The sequence below is a fragment of the Anabrus simplex genome, chromosome 1, assembly GCF_040414725.1.
Source record: "Anabrus simplex isolate iqAnaSimp1 chromosome 1, ASM4041472v1, whole genome shotgun sequence".
NCBI lineage: Eukaryota > Metazoa > Arthropoda > Insecta > Orthoptera > Tettigoniidae > Anabrus > Anabrus simplex.
In genome coordinates this window covers 1,460,638,787-1,460,662,521 of record NC_090265.1, presented here as the reverse complement: position 1 = coordinate 1,460,662,521, position 23,735 = coordinate 1,460,638,787, and the positions used below count along the sequence as shown (strand labels likewise).

Here is a 23,735-nt window from a genome sequence, read left to right as displayed (position 1 = left end):
ACAGAGAAACTATCTCAACATGTTCGCTTCGGTCAAATAAATGATAAGCCGTGTTTCCGCCTGCCGGTTGATATTGCTCAATGGATGCAGTACTATTGCATCTGCCCCTTTGCACAGTCGGGAGCAAAATGTACCTTGCAGCGAAGTCTCGGTCACGTTATGGCTGCGGGTATATGGAAGCTGATGAGGTATGGGTGGTGCTGAGTAATGACGTTCGAAGCACAACTTGTGCGACTGGATCTCATGAAATATGCTGCCTGACATAGTTATGAATAATTTGAGGATCCAATAAGACTCTGAATTGAAGACTTAACAGATATTTGTCCATTTGAAACCGGTAACATTATAGAAGATGATAACTCGGGGTTTAAGAAAAGAGATCGAAAGGCGGAGAAAATTAAAATACTAAGTACATTTTCAAATACTGGAATTTTCCCAAGATCCCATTGTTTATAGAGAAAATTATTGGGGCATTATATAAAGTATCTATTATTACGCTCATATCTGCGCAGGATTTATATCCTGGCAAGTTTGACTTGAATGCCTCGTAACCCATACGTAAATTATAACTTTATAGAACATATTATTCCGTAGAAGAGATCCACACTTAATTTGAAGCAACTTGATGAGGTATGTACGCGCAGACAGATAATTGTCTCATATGACCTTGTTATAACGGCTGTGCAAATATTATAACAACAGGTAACATGAGTAAGTAGCCTTCTCAAACTCGTATATATACCGCTGGAAGTTTTACTTAGCGTCATCCTTCATATAGAGTACCTTGGAAGTGACACCAAGCATGTCTCTCCTCAAACTGAGTTTATTTCTCTGTGTCGGTGTAACGTGCCTCAATGGTAATACATGAACGTACTACTTATCATACTTTTCATTATATTTTTTAATTAATTTTACTAATGAAAATGTTTTAATATACCATATCGGAATTATATTTTTTGCAAATTTTCAAACACATAACGTTAGCAAATTATTACGTTATTGTAATTATTAATATTAATGCACATTTCTTTCTTTTTCAGCACAAAATTGGGACGAAATTGTCGGTAAGTAGTAAAAATCAATTACTATTAACTTCGCTACGATCTTCTATTCAGTGATTGCATAGATCCATTTTCTATTTCTAAGAACTCTTAGTAACAAACTATTAATATTAAATTATCATATGGTTGACTTCTCAGATTATGTACAGTTTTGTGAAGGCAATCCTGTAAATTGGACTGATTGTTTACGAGTTGAACTGCATATCCCTCGCATATCGCTCAAACATTTCTCAAGAGTATCTATCAAGAGTGAATTATATCTTTCTGTTGCACAAATATAATTCACAGCACTATCCGGAGGTATTTCGAAAACTTTGCATGTATAGGAAACACGTATTTGACGTTCTTACTCGATGGATTCAGGAATTTTGCATATGCGTTCTCATTCTGGGGGTTACTAGCCGTTTTTATTACTCGGAAGTCCTGAGTTCAATTTCAGGTCAAGCGAGGGTTTATTACCCGGATTTGAGTGGTGATCCAGGGTTTACTCAGCCTGCATGAGAGCGATTGAGTAGCTATTTTATGGCGAGATAGCGAACCCGTTCTTGAAAGTGTAGAATAACTACCGAGAGAGAAGTCACACTGACCAAGCGTCACCTCTTAATCTGCAGGCCTCAGGCCTTAGCTGTGGGTGCGTGGTTCACCAGTGCCCGTGATAGCATGCACTGCTGGCAGAATACCAGAATTCGATTTCAATAAATATTAAATGAATGGAATAAAGGGAGACAAGCCATGTTCCAGTAGCCGCTACCAGCGCTGTAACTGATTTTAGGTCCACTGAAGGATGTTACTTCCCAGCAGTAGTCGGTGTGTCATTTGATTTAATCGAACATTAAATAATTCCCTAAAAAAAGCATAGGAGAGAAAATGTGTTATTTATACCCGTGATTCATTCCACACACGCGATGAGAAAACAGAAAAGTAGCTGCCATACACGACAGATCTGTGGGTAGGTTCGAGTGTTTCTATCATGGTACGCCTATGACGAAAGGTACTTAGAAAGTTTTATCAGGTAGGTGGGTTGTGAAGTGTATAGTATTTTGTGAACGAAATGCGTTAAGTGAGTGGTATTTGAGTAACGCGCAGAAATACGGAGAAAGTTATGCTCGATTCTCTATCGAAAGGAGTTACGAAGGAAAGCTTGAGATTTAGTTGGGTTGATTCTTAGGCCGCACGAGAAAAACGAAGTGGAAATAGAATAATCTTGGTTCATTTTATCTATAGCTGAGGAAAGAATGTCAGAATGAACATTTATAGATTATCGGCATACAGTGTCTGAAGTTCTGAGATATGTAATTAACATAGATGAAAAAGAGAAGTGTTTTTTCTGAATTGGATTAACGTCGCACCGACACAGATAGGTCTTATGGCGACGATGGGGTATGGGTAGCGGCCGTGCATGTCTCCTACTGACAGGAAGAAGAAATAAACCAGCACTGTAGGACACTGTACGAATCAATGGACATGTTTTTTCTAATTTTATGTCATTTCCGAAAAGGAAAATTTAGTGTGAACTAAAACCGTAACAAATTTAAATGTTAGAAAATGTGTGTGTGAGGATGGAATGATGTTTCTCCAGTAGTTGCTGTGGAGTATATTATGTATGTAATTCACATTGATATAAGCTACTAGAATGGTAATTATCAACAAAATAAAAAATGTATGATCATGGAAGAAAATTAGTTGTTCTATTAATGGAGAGGCAATATTTTGTAAATTTAAATTCGACCAGGTTGCCAAAGTAAAAATTATCAGTTTGTAACGGGTATGAATACATATCAGTTGTTTGTCGGCAAGAGAGTCACAGAAATTATATGTTGTAATTCACACATTTCCAGTTAAATGGGACCCTCTCGGAGCTGCTGCAAGGTTATTTAACACCGCATATTTCTCCTTACCAACGACAACGGCTAGCGCCAATTCTAAGAAGTGGGTGGAAGTTGAGAGTGACTCAGAGTACTGGAGCATCTGGTGCCTTCCCGATGATCCTAGGGTTTGCGTACTTTACGACCAGCAAGGAAATTTTGCCGGCCTTGATGTAGGGGTGAGTATAATACTATCTACTCAATTTGAAATACTGTGCAATTTGTCCATTATGACAACCATAAACGCATACATGCAGCCGTTATGCAAGGAAATTAATTCACTTTAAATTAGCTCATGTCTGCGGCTTCACATGTGTGGAAATGAATTTTAAGAATCTTTAAGGAACTGATAAACGCTGGAAGCCATCAAAATGCGTTCAATATTCACTTACTGATGTTATAACTTGTTCTATTATGTTGATTTGTTGATAGAAGCTCAATATTTTTACAAAAACTCTCGACAAAAGAATGACTGAATGGGTGGCTATGTTTCTAGAAAGTAGAACTCAGAGAATTAGAGTAGGCGAACCTTTATGTGTCCCTGTAATAATTAAGAAGGGAATTCCTCAAGGCAGTATTATTGGACCTTTATGTTTTCTTATATATATCAATGATATGTGTAAAGAAGTGGAATCAGAGATAAGCTTTTTGCACATGATGTTATTTTCTACAGAGTAATAAATAAGTTACATGATTGTGAGCAACTGCAACGTGACCTCGATAATGTTGAGAGATGGACACTAAGCAATGGTATGAGGATAAACGGGGTTAAAAGTAAGATTGTGAGTTTCACAAATAGAAAAAGTCAGTTTTAATTACTGCGTTGATGGAATGAAAGTTCCATTTGAGGATCATTGTAAGTACCTAGGTCTCAATATCAGGAAAGATCTTCACTTGGGTAACCACATAAATATGATTGCAAATAAAGGGTACAGATCTCTGCACATTGGCATGAAGGTATGTAGGGGCTGTAGTAAGGAAGTAAAGGAGAAGGCATATAAGTCTCTGGTAAGGCACCAACTAGAGTATGGTTCCAGTGTATGGGACCCTCACCAGGATTACTTGATTCAAGAACTGGAAAAAATCCAAAGAAAAGCAGCTGGGCTGGGAAGACTTGGAAGAAAGGAGACGAACTGCTCGACTAAGTGGTATGTTCCGAGCTGTCAGTGGAGAGATGGCGTGGGAGGATATCAGTAGACGAATAAGTTTGAGTGGTGTCTTTAAAAGTAGGAAATATCACAATATGATGTTGGAATTCAAGAGGACAATTTGGGGCAAATATTCGTTTATACATTGGTGAGTAAGGGATTGGAATAACTTGCCAAGGGAGATGTTCAATAAATTTCCATTTTCTTTGCAATCATTTAAGAAAAGGCTAGAACTGCCACCTGGGCGACTGTCTTAATGCAGATCAGTAGTGATTGGTGAATATAGGGAATAGGAGTGATGAGAAACTATCAATCAGTGGAAAATTACTTTAATTTGGCGTATAACACCACGACCGTAAGTAAACTCTAGTACTGACACCTCCCAGTGATACACTAAAATTATGGACCTAAAGTGACGTGTATGAAGCTTAAAAAAAATACTTTGTATGGTACTGAACTCCACGAAGAAAGCAGAAGGCAAGAGGTGCAATGAGCACAATTGTTGCTGGTAAGAAATGAACAGTGAACCTGGGCGCTGTATCGAGAAAGAGCTAGGGAATTCACTGACTGATTGTTCGCTTCTCGCTGTCTGAGAGGCTAGAATCTAGAGATTTAAAATGTAATTTCTCAGCTCCTGCATAAGCCCGGCCGGTGCCTACGACCTATTTTTGCTATTTTGCTTTACGTCGCACCGACACAGATAGGTCTTATGGCGACGATGGGACAGGAAAAGCCTAGAAGTAGGAAGGAAGCGGCCGTGACCTTAATTAAGGTACATCCCCAGCATTTGCCTGGTATGAAAATGGGAAACCACGGAAAACCATCTTCAGGGCTGCCGACAGTGGGGTTCGAACCCACTATCTCCAGGATGCGAATTCACAGCTGAGCGCCCCCAACCGCACGGCGAACTCGCCCGCTGTCCCTACGATCGTCGTAGTGTCAGGTCTCTATGATTTGACACCGTGGTTAGTCGGTTCGAGTTCCGTAGGAAGAAAAATTTTCACCATCAGAATGTTGACCGGCAGGGAAGGAGATTCATCCTTTGGATGACGACGTTAAGCCTTGAGGAAAACCCTTGGTGTTACTGGACAGGAATATATTATATGCCGACATTAGTTTTCCCTATCTCCCCGTGGAGGAGAAGCTGGTTGCAGTGGAAAGTCGTGCAATGACCACTACTTTTTAACCTAACCTTACAGGGAAATTGTACACGTTTTTACTTCTTGTCTTGAATAAATGGGTTAGCAGGTTTGCATTTATTCAATCCAAACCGAGAGACAGATGAGAAAACTTTCAAAATGACGGATGTCGTCTTTGCTTCGTGTTTACTATCTCAAAATTGTGACGAGAATACAAAATATGTACAGACAGATATGTTTTACTGTCATATGAGAATATAACGCATATGAAATTACCGTTATTGAATAGATAGTTTGAGTCCAAATCAGAGGGCGCAACGAAGAATCTCTTCCACTCACGCATTTTCGACCACACTTCTGGTAAAAGTCGAACGAACATTTGTATAAATCTTTTAACTTGTATGTGACTTGTATGAGTGTTTGTGCCTGAGTGGCGTCACTAACGCTCAATGTATATGAAAAGCATACGCCATAAACTAATATTTTCTTTTATATTTTGGGACTTTCCACAAGGTTAATAAGTACTTACTTTAAGACAAAAAGCCGACCCTACGGCCTAGGGGTAGTGAGCTTGTCTCTTAACCGGAGGTCTTCGGTTTGATTCTTGGCCAGATAAGGGATTTTTATGTCGATTTGAGGGCTTATTCGAGGATAACTCAGCTTATTCGTCGCACTGATTATGAAGGGGTTTGAATGAAATCCGCTGGGTAGATTCTTTTATGAGTAAATATATGTAATTTTATTTAACTCCACTTTTCTAATGAATCAAAGTTTTTCGATAAACTTCAGGTACTTGAAAAAAGTAGATATCTGATGGAAAGGGATTGCTGCAAGAAAACGCCTTGGCCCCTGTACTCTTCGTCAGGTACGTAAACGAGTAACAACTTTTCTAGGCGCAACTTTTGAGTATGTGAAAATAAATATCATTCCTACTGGCCAATCATCTTAAACCTAATTCATCTGATATGTGCTTTCGACAATAATAACACAGTAGCTGTAGTCGTCACTTGCAGGTCACCTGACGGAGTCTATTTCTGGAAGAAATTGTTAAGTCGAGTAGAAATGAGAGTAACTCAAAATGGATTTTATTGTAATTTCTAATCTTCTCAGTTATTTTCCTTCAGAGTATTCTTAATCTTAAAATAGCCGGTAACTTTCTCTTAAGCATGTACTGCGTAAGAGAGTGAGGTTTCAAAATACTATCGATTAAACGACGCCTTCGTTTCGCAATAATCATGACTAACGATACATACTAATATACTCTTTAGGCACGTGGTTCTTAGAGCAAAATATATTGTACTGTACCTCTTCTAATTATGAATGAGACCTGCCTACTAACTACACTCTGCTCTTACCATACTTAGCAGAAAATTGTGAACATGGGATTAATGTATGCTTGCGGAAATACAAGACCCTTACTCACTAATTCCAGATTGTTGATATGGAATTGTTTTCTTGATCGTGCTTAAGGCATTGTACCGAATGAGATTGCAGACTTTACTACAATATCCCGAACAAATCAGTACCGAGCTAGTAAGCATCTGCGAATCCTGAGATATGTCTGTGTAAATAAGTACACATGGCCTTTAGCGGAATATATACGAAAGCTTTAAGAAGAATTCTGAACAGCTGGACCTACCGTCATTAATTACCTCACCACTCGATTCAGGGAAAAGCTCACGAACTATATAGTTGTGTAATAATGATATAGCCCTCCTCTGTGGTGTAGTGGTTAGTGTAATTAGCTGCCATCCCCGGAAGCCCGGGTTCGATTCCCGGCTCTGCCACGAAATATGAAAAGTGGTACGAGGGCTGGAACGGGGTTCACTCAGCCTCGGGAGGTCAAGTGAGTAGAGGTGGGTTCGATTCCCACCTCATCCATCCTGGAAGTGGTTTTCCGTGGTTTCGCACCTCTCCTCCAGGCAAATGCCGGGATGGTACGTGACATAAGACCACGGCCGCTTCCTTCCCTCTTCCTTGTCTATCCCTTACAATATTCCCATCCCCCACAAGGACCCTGTTCAGCATAGCAGGTGAGGCCGCCTGGGAGAGGTACTGGTCATTCTCCCCAGTTGTATCCCCCGACCCAGTGTCTCACGCTCCAGGACACTGTCCTTGAGGCGGTAGAGGTGGGATCCCTCGCTGAGTCCGAGGGAAAATCCAACCCTGGAGGGTAAGCAGATTAAGGAAGGAATAATAATAAAATAATAATAATAATAATAATAATAATAATAATAATAATAATAATAATAATAATAATAATAATCACACAGCTATATGAACTAAATGACCTGTGAGGTAAAGGCCTTTATACATTTAAGATGGCACTGGGTTCTTACATGTATGTCATGTTTTTACACACTTTTTAACTTTGTGGACACAAATCATAGATGATACACCAATCTGAAAGTTCAATGGTAAAGCAAGTGACGTGAAATCGAGAGGTTGTGGGTTTGGATCACACTGGTGTTCTATTGGTCTTTTTTGTTCTTACTTATCATCTCTTCAACGCGTACTATATGTTGGTAATGCGACCTCACAGATTAAAAATCGATTTCGATTTAATATACGTGTTTCGAGAAATGTTAGGAAGGATAGAAGAGAAAATAAGCAATCTGTGCCATAAAATATTTTACTTCACAATATCAAATTATGAACGTTGTGTTTGATGTTTCGTAGTCATTTACTACTGATTTATGCTAAAGTGTTTTCTTTTGAACGTTTTGAAGAATAACGTAAATTTTAAAAATAGCCTTATTGTACATCTCTGTCTTCTACCGGAAGTTACACTAGCTGCTCCTATTTCATGTTTTCAGTTGCCAGTAAAGGATTATTCAGGCACACCTTACGATCTCTCCCAGCATCCCATGTATTCTAATGTAACACGCTTCAATGAGGACATCACCAAGGGACGTATCTTCTTAGTCAGTCAAGGTAAGTTATAATATTGTATCTACACTGAAATATGCATCCATTTCAAAGGGAATGATGTAATAACATCTCACTAGAGTTAGTAGTCTACCATGCGAGTAGGCCGTCTGGTTAGAGTTGCGTAACTCTGAGCTTCCATTCGGGATATAGTGGGTTCGAACCCCCTGTTGATAGGCCTGAAAATGGTTTTCTGTGGTTTCCCATTTTCAGACATTGCAAATGCTGCGGCTGTATCTCAATTAAAGCCACGGTCGCTTCCTTCCCACGCTTAGCCATTTCCTATTCCACCGTCACCATAAAATCTGTGTCGGTGCGACGTAAGACAAAATTGAAAACAAGAAATTAGGAAACATCCTTATAGCCGATTGATGCAAATACTTCAAAATATTAATTTATATTATATAAATATAATTATTAGTTAAAATCTGTCATTTACAATCGTGCGTGGATTGGTGTACTTATTCATCTATACCCTGATATTTAAGAATTAGCTGCTGGAGCTCACCTCCTCGGACGGTATATAAGATATTTTGATTCATATACGACAAATGTAATTAAATACAATTAAATTAAGACGAAGTATACTATATACCAATTTAAGGACACAGCAGAAGCTATTCGCAATCCTCACAAGTTACTTAGGATATTTAAATGTATGAATGTCTGTAATTCGAGACTTAACTGTCGAGGCGGGCTTGTTTTTGACACAGGCGCTGCTTGTAGTGTTGCATCAGTGTTATGTGTTCCACAACTTGAGTTTAAATAATCATAAACTAGCTGAATGATGTATTAACGGATGCATTGCAGACATCGAATTTAATAATGTCTAGCTGAATTATTCGGGTATAATTTTCGATTTAACAGAAAAATGCCAATGTCGTAAAATAAATTTCCTAATACATACAGCTCATATTTTGAAATTGGACGTATGGACTATAATTCTCACAAATGGTCCTTTGCACCCTGCCCACCAACCAGCAACTGTTGATGGTACTTCCTTATGAGTTACGACTACGTGACTTGTTTGTAAGCATTTTCTACGTGCTTGCCACAACCACCTCTGTCCACCCTTTTCACTCAGCGCAAAATTTTGAGAGAAATTTAATAGACTACGATGGAATAGAAGCCCTCTTTTCAGTAAACTCGGAATGAATTAGAGGTGTCGTGCTGTCTCCAGATCAGCAGTAGTATAGCGAGACCCTCATATTTGTTAATGAGTAAAATAAATATCTACGTTCATATCATCGATATAAATTGTCTTAATAATAATAATAATACGAATAGGGGATAGAGAAATATGAACGCTGCATAACTAGTTCAAGTTTATTTAGCACTCACTTTCCAAATCGTGGAATATTAGTTATGAGCATTCTCAATGTTCAGCCTAGAGGTAGGTAGTTATATTAGTCCACACCTCGTACTTTCTCAAAATTGATTAAATATATCCCTGTTTGTAAGCTAATCCCTGCATTAAGTTTCATAGCCCGCTTGTACAACATGGACGTCAGTGTGTTTAATAATATTCTTCGAGCGTGAGTAAAGTTCCTCTCAGTTTGCCAAGCTATTTGAATGTTTCAAAGTTATTGAGTACTCCCTGCAGGTTTTAATTGGTGACACTGGCAAGTACGGTTGTTAGTAGGGAGGAGGATTTCTAAGTATTATAGAATCCTTATTCACCCAATACCCACACCACATTAGTGAGATTTCAAAAAAATAGTGTCGTTTCAAATATGTCACTCCGTAACTAAGGCATGGTCGTTGCACCTGTCCTAACGAACAGCATATGCTTAAGAGACTTCAGGGTCTAGACATGCAAATACTTCCCTGCTCCAGTAATTCTCTGGAATGTAACGGCGTCAAGTGAGGTGCAGTAATTTTAAGTCCAGAGGTAAAACAACCCTTAAGGTAATCCTAACCGTTTGCGATTATTTCAATATACAACGCAATCAGATCGCTAGTTAAGTTGTACATTCTATAGTCCTGAGGTTTGCGCAGACAAGGGCTGATACACAGTAGGTGTCGCTAGACTATGAACTATTTAACATTTGCAGATTGCTTCAAGTCAAACCTGACGATAAGTTTTGCAATATGAAACAAATCACTTAATTTTCAAATTAAGTGTGATATCTGCATTTGAATGAACAACACGACCTGGGACGTACCTAGGAAATCTGGTGAAGTGTCGAACCCGCTATTTGCACTGCAGTATCGGAATTATTATTATTGCGAAAGTGCTACTGCTTTATTAAAATATAATTTAGAAATATTCGTTTTATATGAGAATGGTAACAAAAAGTGAAGTGAAGTGAAGTGAAGTGAAGTGAAGTGAAGTGAAGTGAAGTGAAGTGAAGTGAAGTGAAGTGAAGTGAAGTGAAGTGAAGTGAAGTGAAGTGTCCTATGGTATGTGTACTGACATTTCAAATACTGAACATTGACCATTATGTGAAATTGCTCCTAATATCTCAATAAGAAATAAGATGTGAACATATATTTTAAGAATTGTAAGGTTTGAACCATGAATGAAATCTCAAATAAAGCTTAATTTTCTATGTTAAATGAAAGTGAAATTACATTATTTGGGTGATGTATTTTTACTGTGATATGAATTAAGTTCTTTTATATGTATGTATTATCAGAGTACACGAATAGTATCGCACAATATTTTAACATGCTGTTTTCTTTTAAGATGTTCTTAAGAGTGGAGGTCGATCAGACTTGAGCGAAGGCATGGGTACAGGACTGTGGGTACAGAATGGAGATTCACTCATGGAGATTCCAATAACAGAGAGTGAAATTGAGGAAAAGACTGCTTTCACACGTGAAAGCTGCGTTCCTGGAATGGGTAAGTAAATAAATACACAGAAAGCGTAATTGGTATACTAATTGACCAAATAAGCATTTGTATTAAACTGAAATTGTCACCGTGTAATTGGACATGACGTAGATGTAACAAGATAATGTTAAATTGTAACAGGGATGAAAGCTCTGCACAAGCCTCCGTGGCTCAGGCTGCAGCGCACCGGCCTCTTACAGCTGGGTTCCGTGGTTCAAATCCGTGTGAGATTTGTGCTAGACAATGCGAAGGCGAGACAGGTTTTTCTCCGGGTACTCCGGTTTTCCTTGTCATCTTTCATTTCAGCGACACTCTCCAATATCATGTCATTTTAACTATCAGTCATTAAGCATACCCCAGAGGAGTGCAACAGGCTTCGACAGCCGGCGCATTTCGTATCCTTGCCGCTAGATGGAGACTTCATTCATTCCATTCCTGACCCGGTCGAACGACTGGAAACAGGCTGATAAAAAAAATGAAATGTCGTATGGCTTTTAGTGCCGGTATATCCCAGGACGGGTTCGGCTCGCCAGGTGCAGGTCTTTCTATATGACTCCCGTAGGCGACCTGCGCGTCGTGATGAGGATGAAATGATGATGAAGACAACACATACACCCAGCCCCCGTGCCATTGGAATTAACCAATTAAGGTTAAAATCCCCGACCCGGCCGGGAATCGAACCCGGAACCCTCTGAACCGAAGGCCATTACGCTGACCGTTCAACAGGCTGATGATTTTCATGAAGGCTCTGTACAAACCAATTTATAACTATCATCTAGAATCAGGTCATTTAATGCAAGGTACCGTGCCATATATAAGTCTCAGAAAGGTGGTTCCTGATTAATTAGACAGAAATTGTATTAAATATAATTATACCTCTAAGACTGCTTAACCTGCCTCGGTGGACACATGATCCTAAGCTAGGGTTTCGGTTCCATCCCAGGCAGGCAGTATGTAGAGGATTGTAAAGCCATAGTATGGTATGTTGGAAATTCATGTTGATATAATCTATGTCCACGCAAGACGGTCATAAAACAACCGTCCATTAGAACACCTTCGTGCCACCAGATAGCAGTATAATTGGAGCGCCGAAAATAATAGTTTCCCGTATGACTGGGATGATAAACATTTGAAGATCGTATGTTTGCTGTGTATACAACCTTCCAATTTAATCCACCAGTTGGTAGAGCGGAACTTGAAGTCTCCGTCATGGCTATTGTAATTCATGTTGTGAATGTGTCACCGCAAACCTTTTACCCACTAATAATTAAGAATTTCGTGTGGCTATTTCTAGCCGGGTGCAGCCCTTGTAAGGCAGACCCTCCGATGAGGGTGGGCGGCATCTGCCATGTGTAGGTAACTGCGTGTTATTGTGGTGGAGGATAGTGTTATGTGTGGTGTGTGAGTTGCAGGGATGTTGGGGACAGTACAAACACCCAGCCCCCGAGCCAATGTAATCAACCAATTAAGGTTAAAATCCCCGACCCGGCCGGGAATCGAACCCGGGACCCTCTGAACCGAAGGCCAGTACGCTGACCATTCAGTCAACGAGTCGGACTTTTACCCACTGATCTAGTACGAGAAAGAGTGCCGAATTGGTATATCTATGGCCTTAGCAATCTGCCTACTTCTGTCAGGTTTAAACGTGCGATCTCGGTTCCGGAGGCTAACACTACATCAGTTCACCGCTGATCTACATATCGAGAGAAATAAATCAATGACTGCAGAGCATTAGTTGCCAACCCTATGGTGTGTGGACAACGTGCACGATTTTTAACCAGAAGCCATATTTTCGACTCCCGTCCAGGCTAATTCTGGACTGAGGGGTGGAATGAATTTTACTAAGACTCGCGAGACCAGCTGAGATTCTATCTGATATGAAATGCAGCAGATACGATCTCGAAAGTCAAATAACAGGCTATGAATATCGTCCAGGTGACCACGAGTCAGTCCAATAACTTCAAGCCATGTGACTAGGTAGCTGTCTTCTTGGATGGCCATTCACCTTCAAAAACTGAGTTTACCACGAGACACTCTTTTGTTCATACATCATAAACTGGAGGTTTATCTTGTTCATGTTGAATTCTCAGCTCGAAGGCTTGTTGGATTCCCAGTAGTTCCATATTCAGTTGTTTTACGTAGTTTCGCTTAAAAGAAACGAGGAATGAAATAGTTTTTATACCTTTCTTCACTAAGCTAGAAGGTGTACTTTAAGCGCCATGCATCATTTGAGATATGTTACGGCTGCATTTATTTAATACAAACCATAAGGAATTGGATGCATGAGAGAATGTGTGTTTTTTCTTTCAGAATTATCAATTCGTGCAAGGAAATATTTTTAAATCTTTTTACTATTGTGTTTCCGAATGTAAAATTACTTAAGAATTATCTGCTCCAGATGGATACAATACCATTCTTGGCATAGGCCTAATTCACAGGGAATATAAACCATGTCATTTATTAATATGGAAAGATTAAACATTTCATTATTTATATAAGCAATGAAAATTATCCATGTAATTAAATTCTTAATAATAACTTACTTTTTCAGGAAGGCACTACTACTACAACGTGACCAAGGAACTAGATTGCAAATTGTTCGAGCCATACTTCCTCCTCACTGATGTACACACTGGTTATGTTCATGGAATTGGCTTTCAAGGCTTTGGGCACGCCAGTCACAAAAACAGAGTATGGTATGAGAGTGTACCCGCCATAGCAATCAGAGTGAGTACCATGTTATCAAATGTAGTGTATATATATGCATATTTTGGTATATACTTACTGCACATGCGTACAGTACATACATATTTTAACACATGTTTCTATATTACATATACACTGAAAAATTCAGAAAGATTAAAAAATTGATCTGTAAGAGTAACATACTCACAATAATATTGCTCACCAAGCTCACCAACAAAGGATAAGTGAATGTCTGTTCAAGAGCGAATAGTCGGTTTCTCTCTTTGTATTATGCATACTTACTTCAGCGCTGCCAGTACTCGGATGCTAAGTTCAGTTTGCTTACGACTAAAGAAAGGTCTGTACTGCAAGTTTAGTGCACTCATGTCCGACTCGTTGGCTGAATGGTCAGCGTACTGGTCTTCGGTTCAGTGGGTTCCGGGTTCGATTCCCGGCCGGGTCGGGGATTTTAACCTTAATTGGTTAATTCCAATGGCACGGGGGCTGGGTATATGTGTTGTCTTCATCATCATTTCATCCTCATCACGACGCGCAGGTCACCTACGGGTGTCAAATATAAAGACCTGCACCTGGCGAGCCGAACCCGTCCTGGGATTTCCCGGCACTAAAAGCCATACGACATTTCATTTCAGTGCACTCATGTGTATGAATGTGAAAATTTCGACAGGTGTGGAAGCTGTTAAGTGATTTTCATATTTGTTCCATGAATTCCATAGGTGCAAGAAACCAATAGTTACCGTATGCACTTTTTCATGACTGCCGCTGAAAGAGAAATAAGATTTTTGGATAATACGTTCATATTACCTCCTCCAGCTTTTCCATGTGCGGTAGTAAAAATCATGAGACAGTCTCCAAATTCAATAAAGATAATCCTCCAATTCGTGAGATGAACTATGTATGTTATAATGATTGCTCGTCTGTGAGAAGTGAGAGCTTTTATTTCATTGTTTTCATTCCACGATTTCGGTGCCGAATTAGGATTGTCTTCAAATAGACGCAGGCGTTAGTGAACTTGGGAATGAATCGCACGACGTTTACCGACTGTTAATAAAAAGAGAAGGGCATTTCATTAAATCTGTCTAAGACGCACTCCTTTCCAGATGTGGTTCACTCCCAAAAGCTGCTATGGACAATGTGGCAATACTCAGACAAGCTCTAGGAAATTATTAGACTACTTCGGGGAGGATGATTACTTTTTGATGTTCGACGATTTCATGTGAGAAAGGACGGGTCTCCAATGTCTTAGAGTGAAGAGGTCTCACGTAAACATAGTTTATGTATTTACTCAACGCATGTAGAGGTGATTACCTACCGAGACTGAATCAACTCTGTGCCCCTGTGGTACCTGTGCTAATCAAGTACAATAACCGACCGGTGGCCAAGGTTGCCGTAGAAACCACTTAGCCATTAAAGCAATCCCGTACCTTGCTTATGGGTCACAGAGATAGGGGCTCACACATGTTACGCGTACAGAGATTCCAACAACGTTCGGAAGGAGGTATTCTAGAAGAAAATTAATGTCCATTAAAAGGGTTCATGTCTGTCGTCACTAATAAAATTAAGGTTAAAATATTACAATGGCTTAATTTTCTTGATCATAATGCAAATATTTAATCAAATATCACCATTTGAATATTTGGTATACTTGAATTGACATGTATGTGTTTCTACTACTACGGTACGCGTAAATTTACTTCTTTTGGTCAAGATGATGGCAGTTACTACAATACACTCCTCCCGTCTTCACACAATGTAGCATATAATTCTCCTATAATACTTGATAATCATTCTCTTTCACCATTTATGTTCGTGATATATTTTGCTATAAGAAAACGAATTATTGGTTCGAAATTTAAATGAAAGATTTTTACAAAACTAAATGGTATTCGTAATTCAGAACTAACTACATGATAAATAATCACGTCAGAAATTTGGTTGCAACTGCATATCTTATAAAATTTGTGATAATATCACAAAAACGAAGAGTACACCTAGAATTAGATTAGTTCTTGCTATAAAAATAAACCGAATATCGGATATCTCTTGTACTCTCTGCTTTTACTATGAGAGTGCGCGAAGATAACATATCAATGAAATATTTCAAATTGGACAACATCTTCATTTCAGGTATAATTATTAATTAATTGATATATTTATTATATTAGTGGTTTAAGTATTTAGGCCCTGCCTATTTACTTATTGTAACTTCAGTTTTCGTGAAAGGAAATGGACAGATTTCCTATTCCCTATTCCCTGAATAATCAAAACTGAACATTTAATGCAGCAAGCTTGCTTTTATACTGAAGTTTCATGAAGTGTAGCTAAATTAAAAATGCCATTGTAGAATCCTGAGTGAATATCTGTATCGGGTCAATATCCCTGGACATTTCAGTAACTGTCAGATGTATTTTGCACTCAGCTGCTGTACCATAATGTTGCTCATGAGTATCACGTTTTAGCATGCGGTATTCTGTATTTTTCCTTTTCAGAATATCTTTAATAGATATAGGATTATTAAATGTATAACAATTTTTGACGCAAGTTTTCTGATTACAGCCTACAATACCTACAACCCCAGACTGTCTCGTCGAGTGGGCCGAGAAGTACCAGGTTATCTCCTTACATGTCTACTTCAGGTCAAAGCCATGGAATGTCGGATGTGGTGGTTTGTTCGATACTGGCTTATTTGCATGAAGAATTTCCTCTCCGTTTTGAAGAATACGCTTTTAGTATTAATGTAAAGAATTGTGAATTAAACTTAGGAAAAATTTGAGTTAACTTCAGAATCCTCCATTTGTTTATCATGTCTAGTTAAAGAATACTCTGAGAACAATAATTAAAAATTCTTGAAACTACTATTTCATTGTTTTATACTGATTAATAACCTGATCATTAACATAACCTCATAGAAACCTAGACAGAGTAAGTTTCGTGTTCTGTATGCCATTTCAAAACATTTCAAACAAAACTACTCGTAAGTCAGTTTCGATGGGAGTAGGTGAGCTGTGGGGTTCCCAAATCCGGAAATGACGTCATCATTTCTTCTGTTGACGTGAACAAGGTCATCCAAGATCATTGACCCCAAGGTCATTGACCCCGTTACGTAATCGCCACGTGCTAGTGTTTGTAAACAATGACACGTGCTTTTGACAGCTGTAATCCGCCATCTTGCATCCCTAACCTCAGTGCCGCCATCTTCACGGGGCTAAACCTCACTTGGCACCTTATGCACGTGGTGGTGGGCAATTTGAAAAATTCCACGTGCTTTTTGACAACTGTCATCCGCCATCTTGCATCGCTAACCTAAGTGCTGCCACCTTGACGGGGCAAAATCCTCATGGATGCCACCTTAGGCACGTGGGCGCGCAAAATTTGCTATATTAACTTCGGGGGTGTATAGTGGGGGGGGGGTTAAAGAGGTAGTCCCCTTTCCCCTATCTCCTCTTACCAAAAATAAGGGACGGGTGAGTGAGAGATGTGCCTTCTCTCTCTCACTAGAGGTCCACCGCCGTAGCAATGTCTCCTATACAAAAAAGATTGCCTGGGGAGGGGGCAGGTCACGGCCGCCTCTTACGAGGCAAGCAAGGATGCATTATCTTACAGTCGTGTTTATACCTACGTTAAGTGGGGTGGGAGCGAATGCTTAGATCAACATGTGCGTGCGCACCTCTTACTATCCACTGAGGCGAGCAGTGGAGTTTTCCACACCCGGAAATGAATCAACACTTTTTTTTTTGGCAGAGTCAGCACCCGAGGTCTAGTAGTGTAGCAATGCAGGTACCAAAGCAAGATTATTGACCCCTAGTATAGTAGGTGAGCAATGTCGATTTGTGGATTTTGCATAAGAGAGCGAGCCTAACCTTACAGTCACCACCTTGAGGGGCGTAACCTCACTTTAACGGCTAGTTGCCATTCCCGACGCCTATGAGAGCAAGCCTATCATCACATCCGCTATATTGAAATGGACTATACTTCGTATTACAGCAAGATGCCCTTCCCGACGCCAATTGAACAAGATGGCGGCTATACACAGATCCTTATGAGACGGCCTAGGGGCGCTTGCGCAAGATGGCTGCTGCCCTTATGAGATGCCCTAGGACACTTGCGCAAGATGGCGGCTATACACAGGCTTATATTGAGAATGCTAGCTTAGAGGCTACTGCACAAGATGGCGGCTGCTCTTATGGGACGGCTTTAGGTCGCTTGCGCAAGATGGATGCCAGCCAAGGTCATTGACAACGTAACGTCATCCCCACATGCTCTTGTTTGTAAACAACGCCACGTGCTTTTTGACAGCCACGTGCCTTTTTTGACAGCTGCCAACCGACATCTCGCAAGGGCGTTTGCGCAAGATAGCTGCTACGCTTATGAGACTCCCTAAGGACGCTTGTGCAAAATGGTGGCTATACATGGGCTCTTATGAAGGAAGCTATCTTAGAGGCTACTGTACAAGTTGGCGGCTGTTGTTATGAAAATGCTTATGTATGCGGTGGAGGGCAATATGAAATTCCCCGTGCTCTTGTTTTTAAACAAAGCCATGTGCTTTTTGACAGCTGTCAGCGGCTATCTTTAATCAACAGAGCATCGTGCTGCCATCTTTAGCTAATGCCTTAGGTGCGTGGTGGCGGGCAGTTTGAAAAATTCCACGTGCATTTTTTCAGCGGCCACCTTTAATCAACAGAGCATCGTGCTGGCATCTTTAGCTATTACCTTTAAAATGTGGTGGCGGATAATTTGAAAAATTCTACGCGCTCTTCACATCTGCCATCTTTATTCAATAGAGCAATGTGCTGCCATCTTTACAACACTAAACCTGACGGCTGCTACCTTAGGCATATGGTGGCGGGCAATTTGGGTTTCCATGTGCTCTTGTTTGTAAACTAAGCTACGTTCTTTTTGACAAGCTGACAGCAGCCATCTTAAATCAACAGAGCACCGTGCAGCCATCTTTAGCTACTATCTTTGAAATTTGATGGCGGGCAATTTGAAAATTTTCACGTGCCTTTTTGACCGCTGTCAGCGATCATCTTAAAACAACAGAACTTCAGTGCTGGCAGGGGCTAAATCCACATGCCTACAACCTTAGGCATGTAGTGGCTGGCAATTTGGAAAGTTCCACGTACTTTTTGACAGCTGTCAGCTTAACTACACGCACATGGCTTACTGCTATCTTGACAGAAGCAAACTTTATAGCGCGGGACTTAGCCACGCCGCAATAAGCAATCTCCCCTTCTCAACAAACTACGATCTTATAGCAAGCTGCCCTTCTCAAAATACTTACCGAGCTGCCCTTCTCAATATATTATTAACTTAGTTTTTAAAACCAAGATGGTGTTAGAGATGTCGGCTATGGGCGATTGCACAAGGTGGGGGATCCTCCTCCTCCACCGCCACCTTCTCCTCCTCCCCCGCCACCTCCTCCTCAGCCTCTGTCAAGGCATAGCTCTATCGAACAATTTTAAACATGCATCGCGAAGGCAAGAGTGTGCGCGTGTTTTTAACCTGCAGCGACGACGCCATAATAGATGCGCATGTTTAAACCTGTTCGTTGGCAGGAGTATGCACGTATTTTTAACCTGCAGCGATGACGTCATCAGATTTGTGTACGTTTAGACTTGCAGATCACAAAAGAAGTGATTGAAACATAACAAGACTACAATCGAACACTGTACTCGATGTCGTTCTCCTCCTCCTCCTCCTCCTCCTCCTCCTACAGAACGCTAGTGTTATAAGAAGTACACTGCCTACATTTATATCCCTAGCAGTCAAACACATTATCGGATAAACATGTAACATGCAATTTTACATCGGAAATATACTATTTGAATCTGCTGGCATGAGTTCAGCTCATGCGGAAAGCGAAATGAAACAGAACGCTTAGTGCTATAATAAACACATTGGCTACATTTAAGCCCCTAGCAGTCGAATAAATTATCGGATAAACATGTAACTTGAAATTTCGGTTCGGAAACATATTACTTCAATCTGTTGGCATAGGTTACAAGCATGTAGCTTGTGCAGGGGAGGGCTACTATGCTAGATATTGAAAAATACTGAACAAAACGTAATCGTGCTACACACATGATAGGGAATGGGAGCCAGGAGTCACGTCTTACCAGAAGGGCAAAAGGATTAAGGGACTCTTCCTCCTCTTCCTCCACCTCCTCCTCCTAAGGCTATGTAGCTAAAGGGCTAATGGGCTAATGGGCTAAAGGGCTAAAGGGATCCTCCTCCTCCTCTACCTTACTGCGACCTCCACCTCCCAGAAGGAGTTAGCTGAAGGTGATTCATTTTGACAGCAGCAAAACCCTTATCTATTTCATCTGCTTTTACAGTTAGAACCGACTATCTTACGATCCGGAGGCTAACACGTCGCCAACCCTACAGTTTAAAGTTAATTACAGCTAAGATACATCTTCTATTATTTGCATGGTGAGGTTCGAATCTGCCCGCTCCAGGATGACAGCTACATGCAGTAGCATGTGAATAAACGGTAACACAATGATCACTGCTTACTATTACTCTGCATCAGAAAACTAAACAAGATGCATCCAGTTTTCGAAGATGTTGACGGGTATATAATTAGCACTGCACAGTAGAAAAGCACACACTTACCTGAAAAAGGGAAAAGAACAGATCTGCATTTAACACACACAGGAATTCAACGTAATTATTTGCATGCAGCGAGCTGGGTGACTCGCGACCGGAAATAAGCGTTAAATTGCTAATGATACAGCAGTGTCCGTCGATTGCATGTCGTGGCTCATAGAGGAACATTGTACCGAGTTAAGATTACGTAGATTTTAAATTGTCCGCTACCACATGCTTAAGGTGGCAACAGTGAGTTTTAGCCCGTTAAGATGCCAGCACTGAAGTTTGCGATGTTCTGCTGTTTAAAATTCCGTGCCCACGTGGTTAAAGATGGGAGCTGTCAAGTGTTAAAAATGCACATGCATTTTAAATTCCGCACCACGACGGTGCGTAAGATGGCAGCAATGAGGTTTAGCGTCGTGAAGATGGCAGCAGTGAGGCTAGCGATGCTCTATTGTCCTTAAAAGTGAGGTTAGGGTCAGTCAAGATGACAGCTGTCAAAAAATCTCGTTGCTTTGTTACAAACAACAGCACGTGGTGATGATGTCACGGTCATATGGTATGCTGCGTCAGCACTCGAAGTTTAAAATCCACGCCTAGATGGTTAGAACTCGTCAAAAACTATCGATTTTAAATTTTGTCCCTACGTCGTTAAGTTCGTGCACGCAGGTCATGCTAAGATAGCAGCACACACACATCCGATTGTCGCACGCTCTGGCGGAAGATGTTTAGTACAATAGTCGGTGCATGCTTCAACGATACGCGATGAGTACACGCTTTTAAACATTGCTAATCTTACTGCTGTTATATTCGCAAGATTTTTAAACATAGATATTCTTTGTGCTGTAAGTTCGAGGACATAGTTCATGCTAAGATAGCAGCATACACATCATATTTCTACAAACTCTGGCGGAAGAAATTTTGTACGATAGTCGATGCAAGCATTAACAAACAGTGTGCCCACGCACATGCGATTGCCGCACGCTCTGGCAGAAGAAGTTTTGTACGATAGTCGATGCAATCATCATCGATAGGTGATGTGTACACGCTTTTAATCATTGCTATTCTCACTGCTGTTATGTTCACTAGATTTTTATACATAGCTATTCTTAATGCTGCTCTTAAGAACGTTACACACAGAATTGAAAAACCTTTGTGCTTTTAACGAGTTCTAACCACGTAGGCGTGGATTTTAAAATTCGAGTGCTGACGCAGTATACCACTTGACTATGACGTCATCACTACGCATTTTTGAAAACCAAGCCACGTACTTTTTGACACCTGGTAACTTGACGGACCCTAACCTCAATTTTAAGGACAATAGACCATCGCTAACCTGATTGCTGCTATCTTCACGACGCTAAACCTCATTTCTGCCATCGTATGCACCGTCGTAACGCGGAATTAAAAATCCATGTGCATTTTTATACTCCTGACAGCTGCCATCATTAACCACGTGGGCACGGAATTTTAAACAGCAGAACATCGCAAACTTCCTGCACTGAAGTTTGCGATGTTCTGCTAAACCTCACTTTTGCCACCTTGGGCATGTGGTAGCGGACAATTTAAAATCTACGGAAACTTAACTCGGTACAATGTTCCTCTGTGAGCCACGACATGCAGTCGACGCACACTGCTGTGTCATTTGTAATTTATCGATTGTTTCCGGTCGCGAGTCAGCCAGCTCCCTGCATGCAAATATTTACGTTGAATGTTCTGTGTGTGTTAAATGCACATCTGTTCTTTTCCCTTCTTCAGGTAAGTGTGTGCATTTCTACTGTGCAGTGGTACTAATTTACACGTCAAAACTTTCGAAAACGGGATGCATCTTTAGTTTTTCGATGCAGAGTAATAGTAAGCAGTGATTATTGTGTTACCGTTTATTCACATCCTACTGCATGTAGCTACCATCTTGGAGTGGGCAGATTCGAACCGCACCAGGCAAATAATAGAAGATGTATCTTAGCTGTAATGAACTTTAAACTGTAGGGTTGGCGACGTGTTAGCCTCCGGATCGTAAGATAGTCGGTTCAAAATGTAATAGCGGATGACAATCGATAAGGGTGTTGCTGCTGTCATAAATGTATCGCCTTCAGCTAACTCCTTCTGGGAGGTGGAGGTCGCGGTAAGGTAGAGGAGGAGGAGGAGGATCCCTTTAGTCCATTACCCCTTGCCCATTAACCCTTTATCCCATTAGCCTTTTAGCTACTTAGCCTTAGGAGGAGGAGTTGGAGGAGGAGGGTGTCGTAAGAAGAGGAGGAGCCCATTTGCCGTTTAGCCCTTTTGCCCATTATCCCTTAAGCCCTAGGAGGAGGAGGAATTGGAGGAGAAGGAGGAGGAGGAAGAGTCCTTTCATCCTTTTTCCCTTCTGATTAGACGTGACTCCTGGCTTCCATTCCCTATCATGTGTGTAGCACTATTATTTTATGGTTCAGCATTTTGCAATCATCTTGCATAGTAGCCCTCTCCTGCACAAGCTACATGTTTGTTACCTATGCCAACGGATTGAAGTTATATGTATCAGAACCGAAATTTGAAGTTACATGTTTATCCGATAATTTGTTTGACTGCTAATGGCTTAAATGTAGCCAATGTATTTCTTATAGCACTAGGCGTTCTGTTTCATTTCACTTTCCGCATGAGCTAAACCCATGCCAGCAGATTCAAATAGTATATTTCCGATCTAAAATTGCATGTTACATGTTTATCCGATAATGTGTTTGATTGCTAGGGATTTAAATGTAAGCAGTGTATTTCTTATAACACTAGCGTTCTGTAGGAGGAGGAGGAGGAGGAGAAGGACATCGAGTATATATTTCATGCCTTTGTATGTGGCGAAGTTAGGGCTCACGGCCCTCTCTTATACTTAACCACTACATATCGTACATAATCAAATAATTTGGGTAAATAGCATTAGCAGTCCCTAGGAACTACCTAAATTTATGGAGTAATATTATAACAGATTATAATTGTTATTTTTAATGATTAATATTATCTAGACAATCTACATCTACATCACCTAACAATAGTTCTAAATCACACTAGCACTCATACACACTAACATTCATACAAGCTGGACATTTATTTAAGAGGTAATCTCGACAAGACGGTTTGAATGAGACTGTTGAAGTGCTCTTACGTATACTGACAGGGAGTGTGTTCCACAGCCTTGCCCCAGACACTTGCAAAGAGTGGCTGTATACAGATGAATGATTAACCGGTATCATAAGGGTAGAAGTCGATCTGGTATTATGTCCACGGATAGATGAGAGGAAGTTAAAATGTGAGGATAGGTATTCAGGTGTAGATTCTTTCAGAAGTCGAAAAATTAGTGTCGCAGTATGTAAATTTCTTAGTTGATCGATTTTCAGCCAGGATAGCTTCTCATAATAGGGGGAAATATGTCATAAAGTTCAAAGAACGTATAAATTGTATGCAAGAGTTCACTGTTCTTTGAATAT

General features: G+C 40.4%; 1 protein-coding gene across 1 annotated transcript; it reads left to right on the top strand.

Annotated features, from left to right (window-relative positions):
• Positions 1 to 732: 732 nt before the first annotated feature.
• LOC136858424 (uncharacterized) lies at positions 733 to 16,541 on the top strand. Its single transcript, XM_067137952.2, has 7 exons — positions 733 to 857; positions 1,041 to 1,064; positions 2,900 to 3,105; positions 8,030 to 8,147; positions 10,831 to 10,986; positions 13,529 to 13,704; positions 16,240 to 16,541. The coding sequence occupies exons 1-7, from the start codon at positions 803 to 805 to the stop codon at positions 16,375 to 16,377; spliced, it is 873 nt and encodes a 290-aa protein (XP_066994053.2). The 5' UTR covers positions 733 to 802; the 3' UTR covers positions 16,378 to 16,541.
• The last annotated feature ends 7,194 nt before the right edge of the window (positions 16,542 to 23,735 follow it).

Coding starts and splice junctions, on each gene's coding strand:
- LOC136858424 (XM_067137952.2), top strand. CDS start 803: ATGTCTCTCCTCAAACTGAGTTTATTTCTCTGTGTCGGTGTAACGTGC. Junction 1,065..2,899: donor AAATTGGGACGAAATTGTCG/GTAAGTAGTAAA, acceptor ACACATTTCCAG/TTAAATGGGACCCTCTCGGA. Junction 3,106..8,029: donor TTGCCGGCCTTGATGTAGGG/GTGAGTATAATA, acceptor TCATGTTTTCAG/TTGCCAGTAAAGGATTATTC.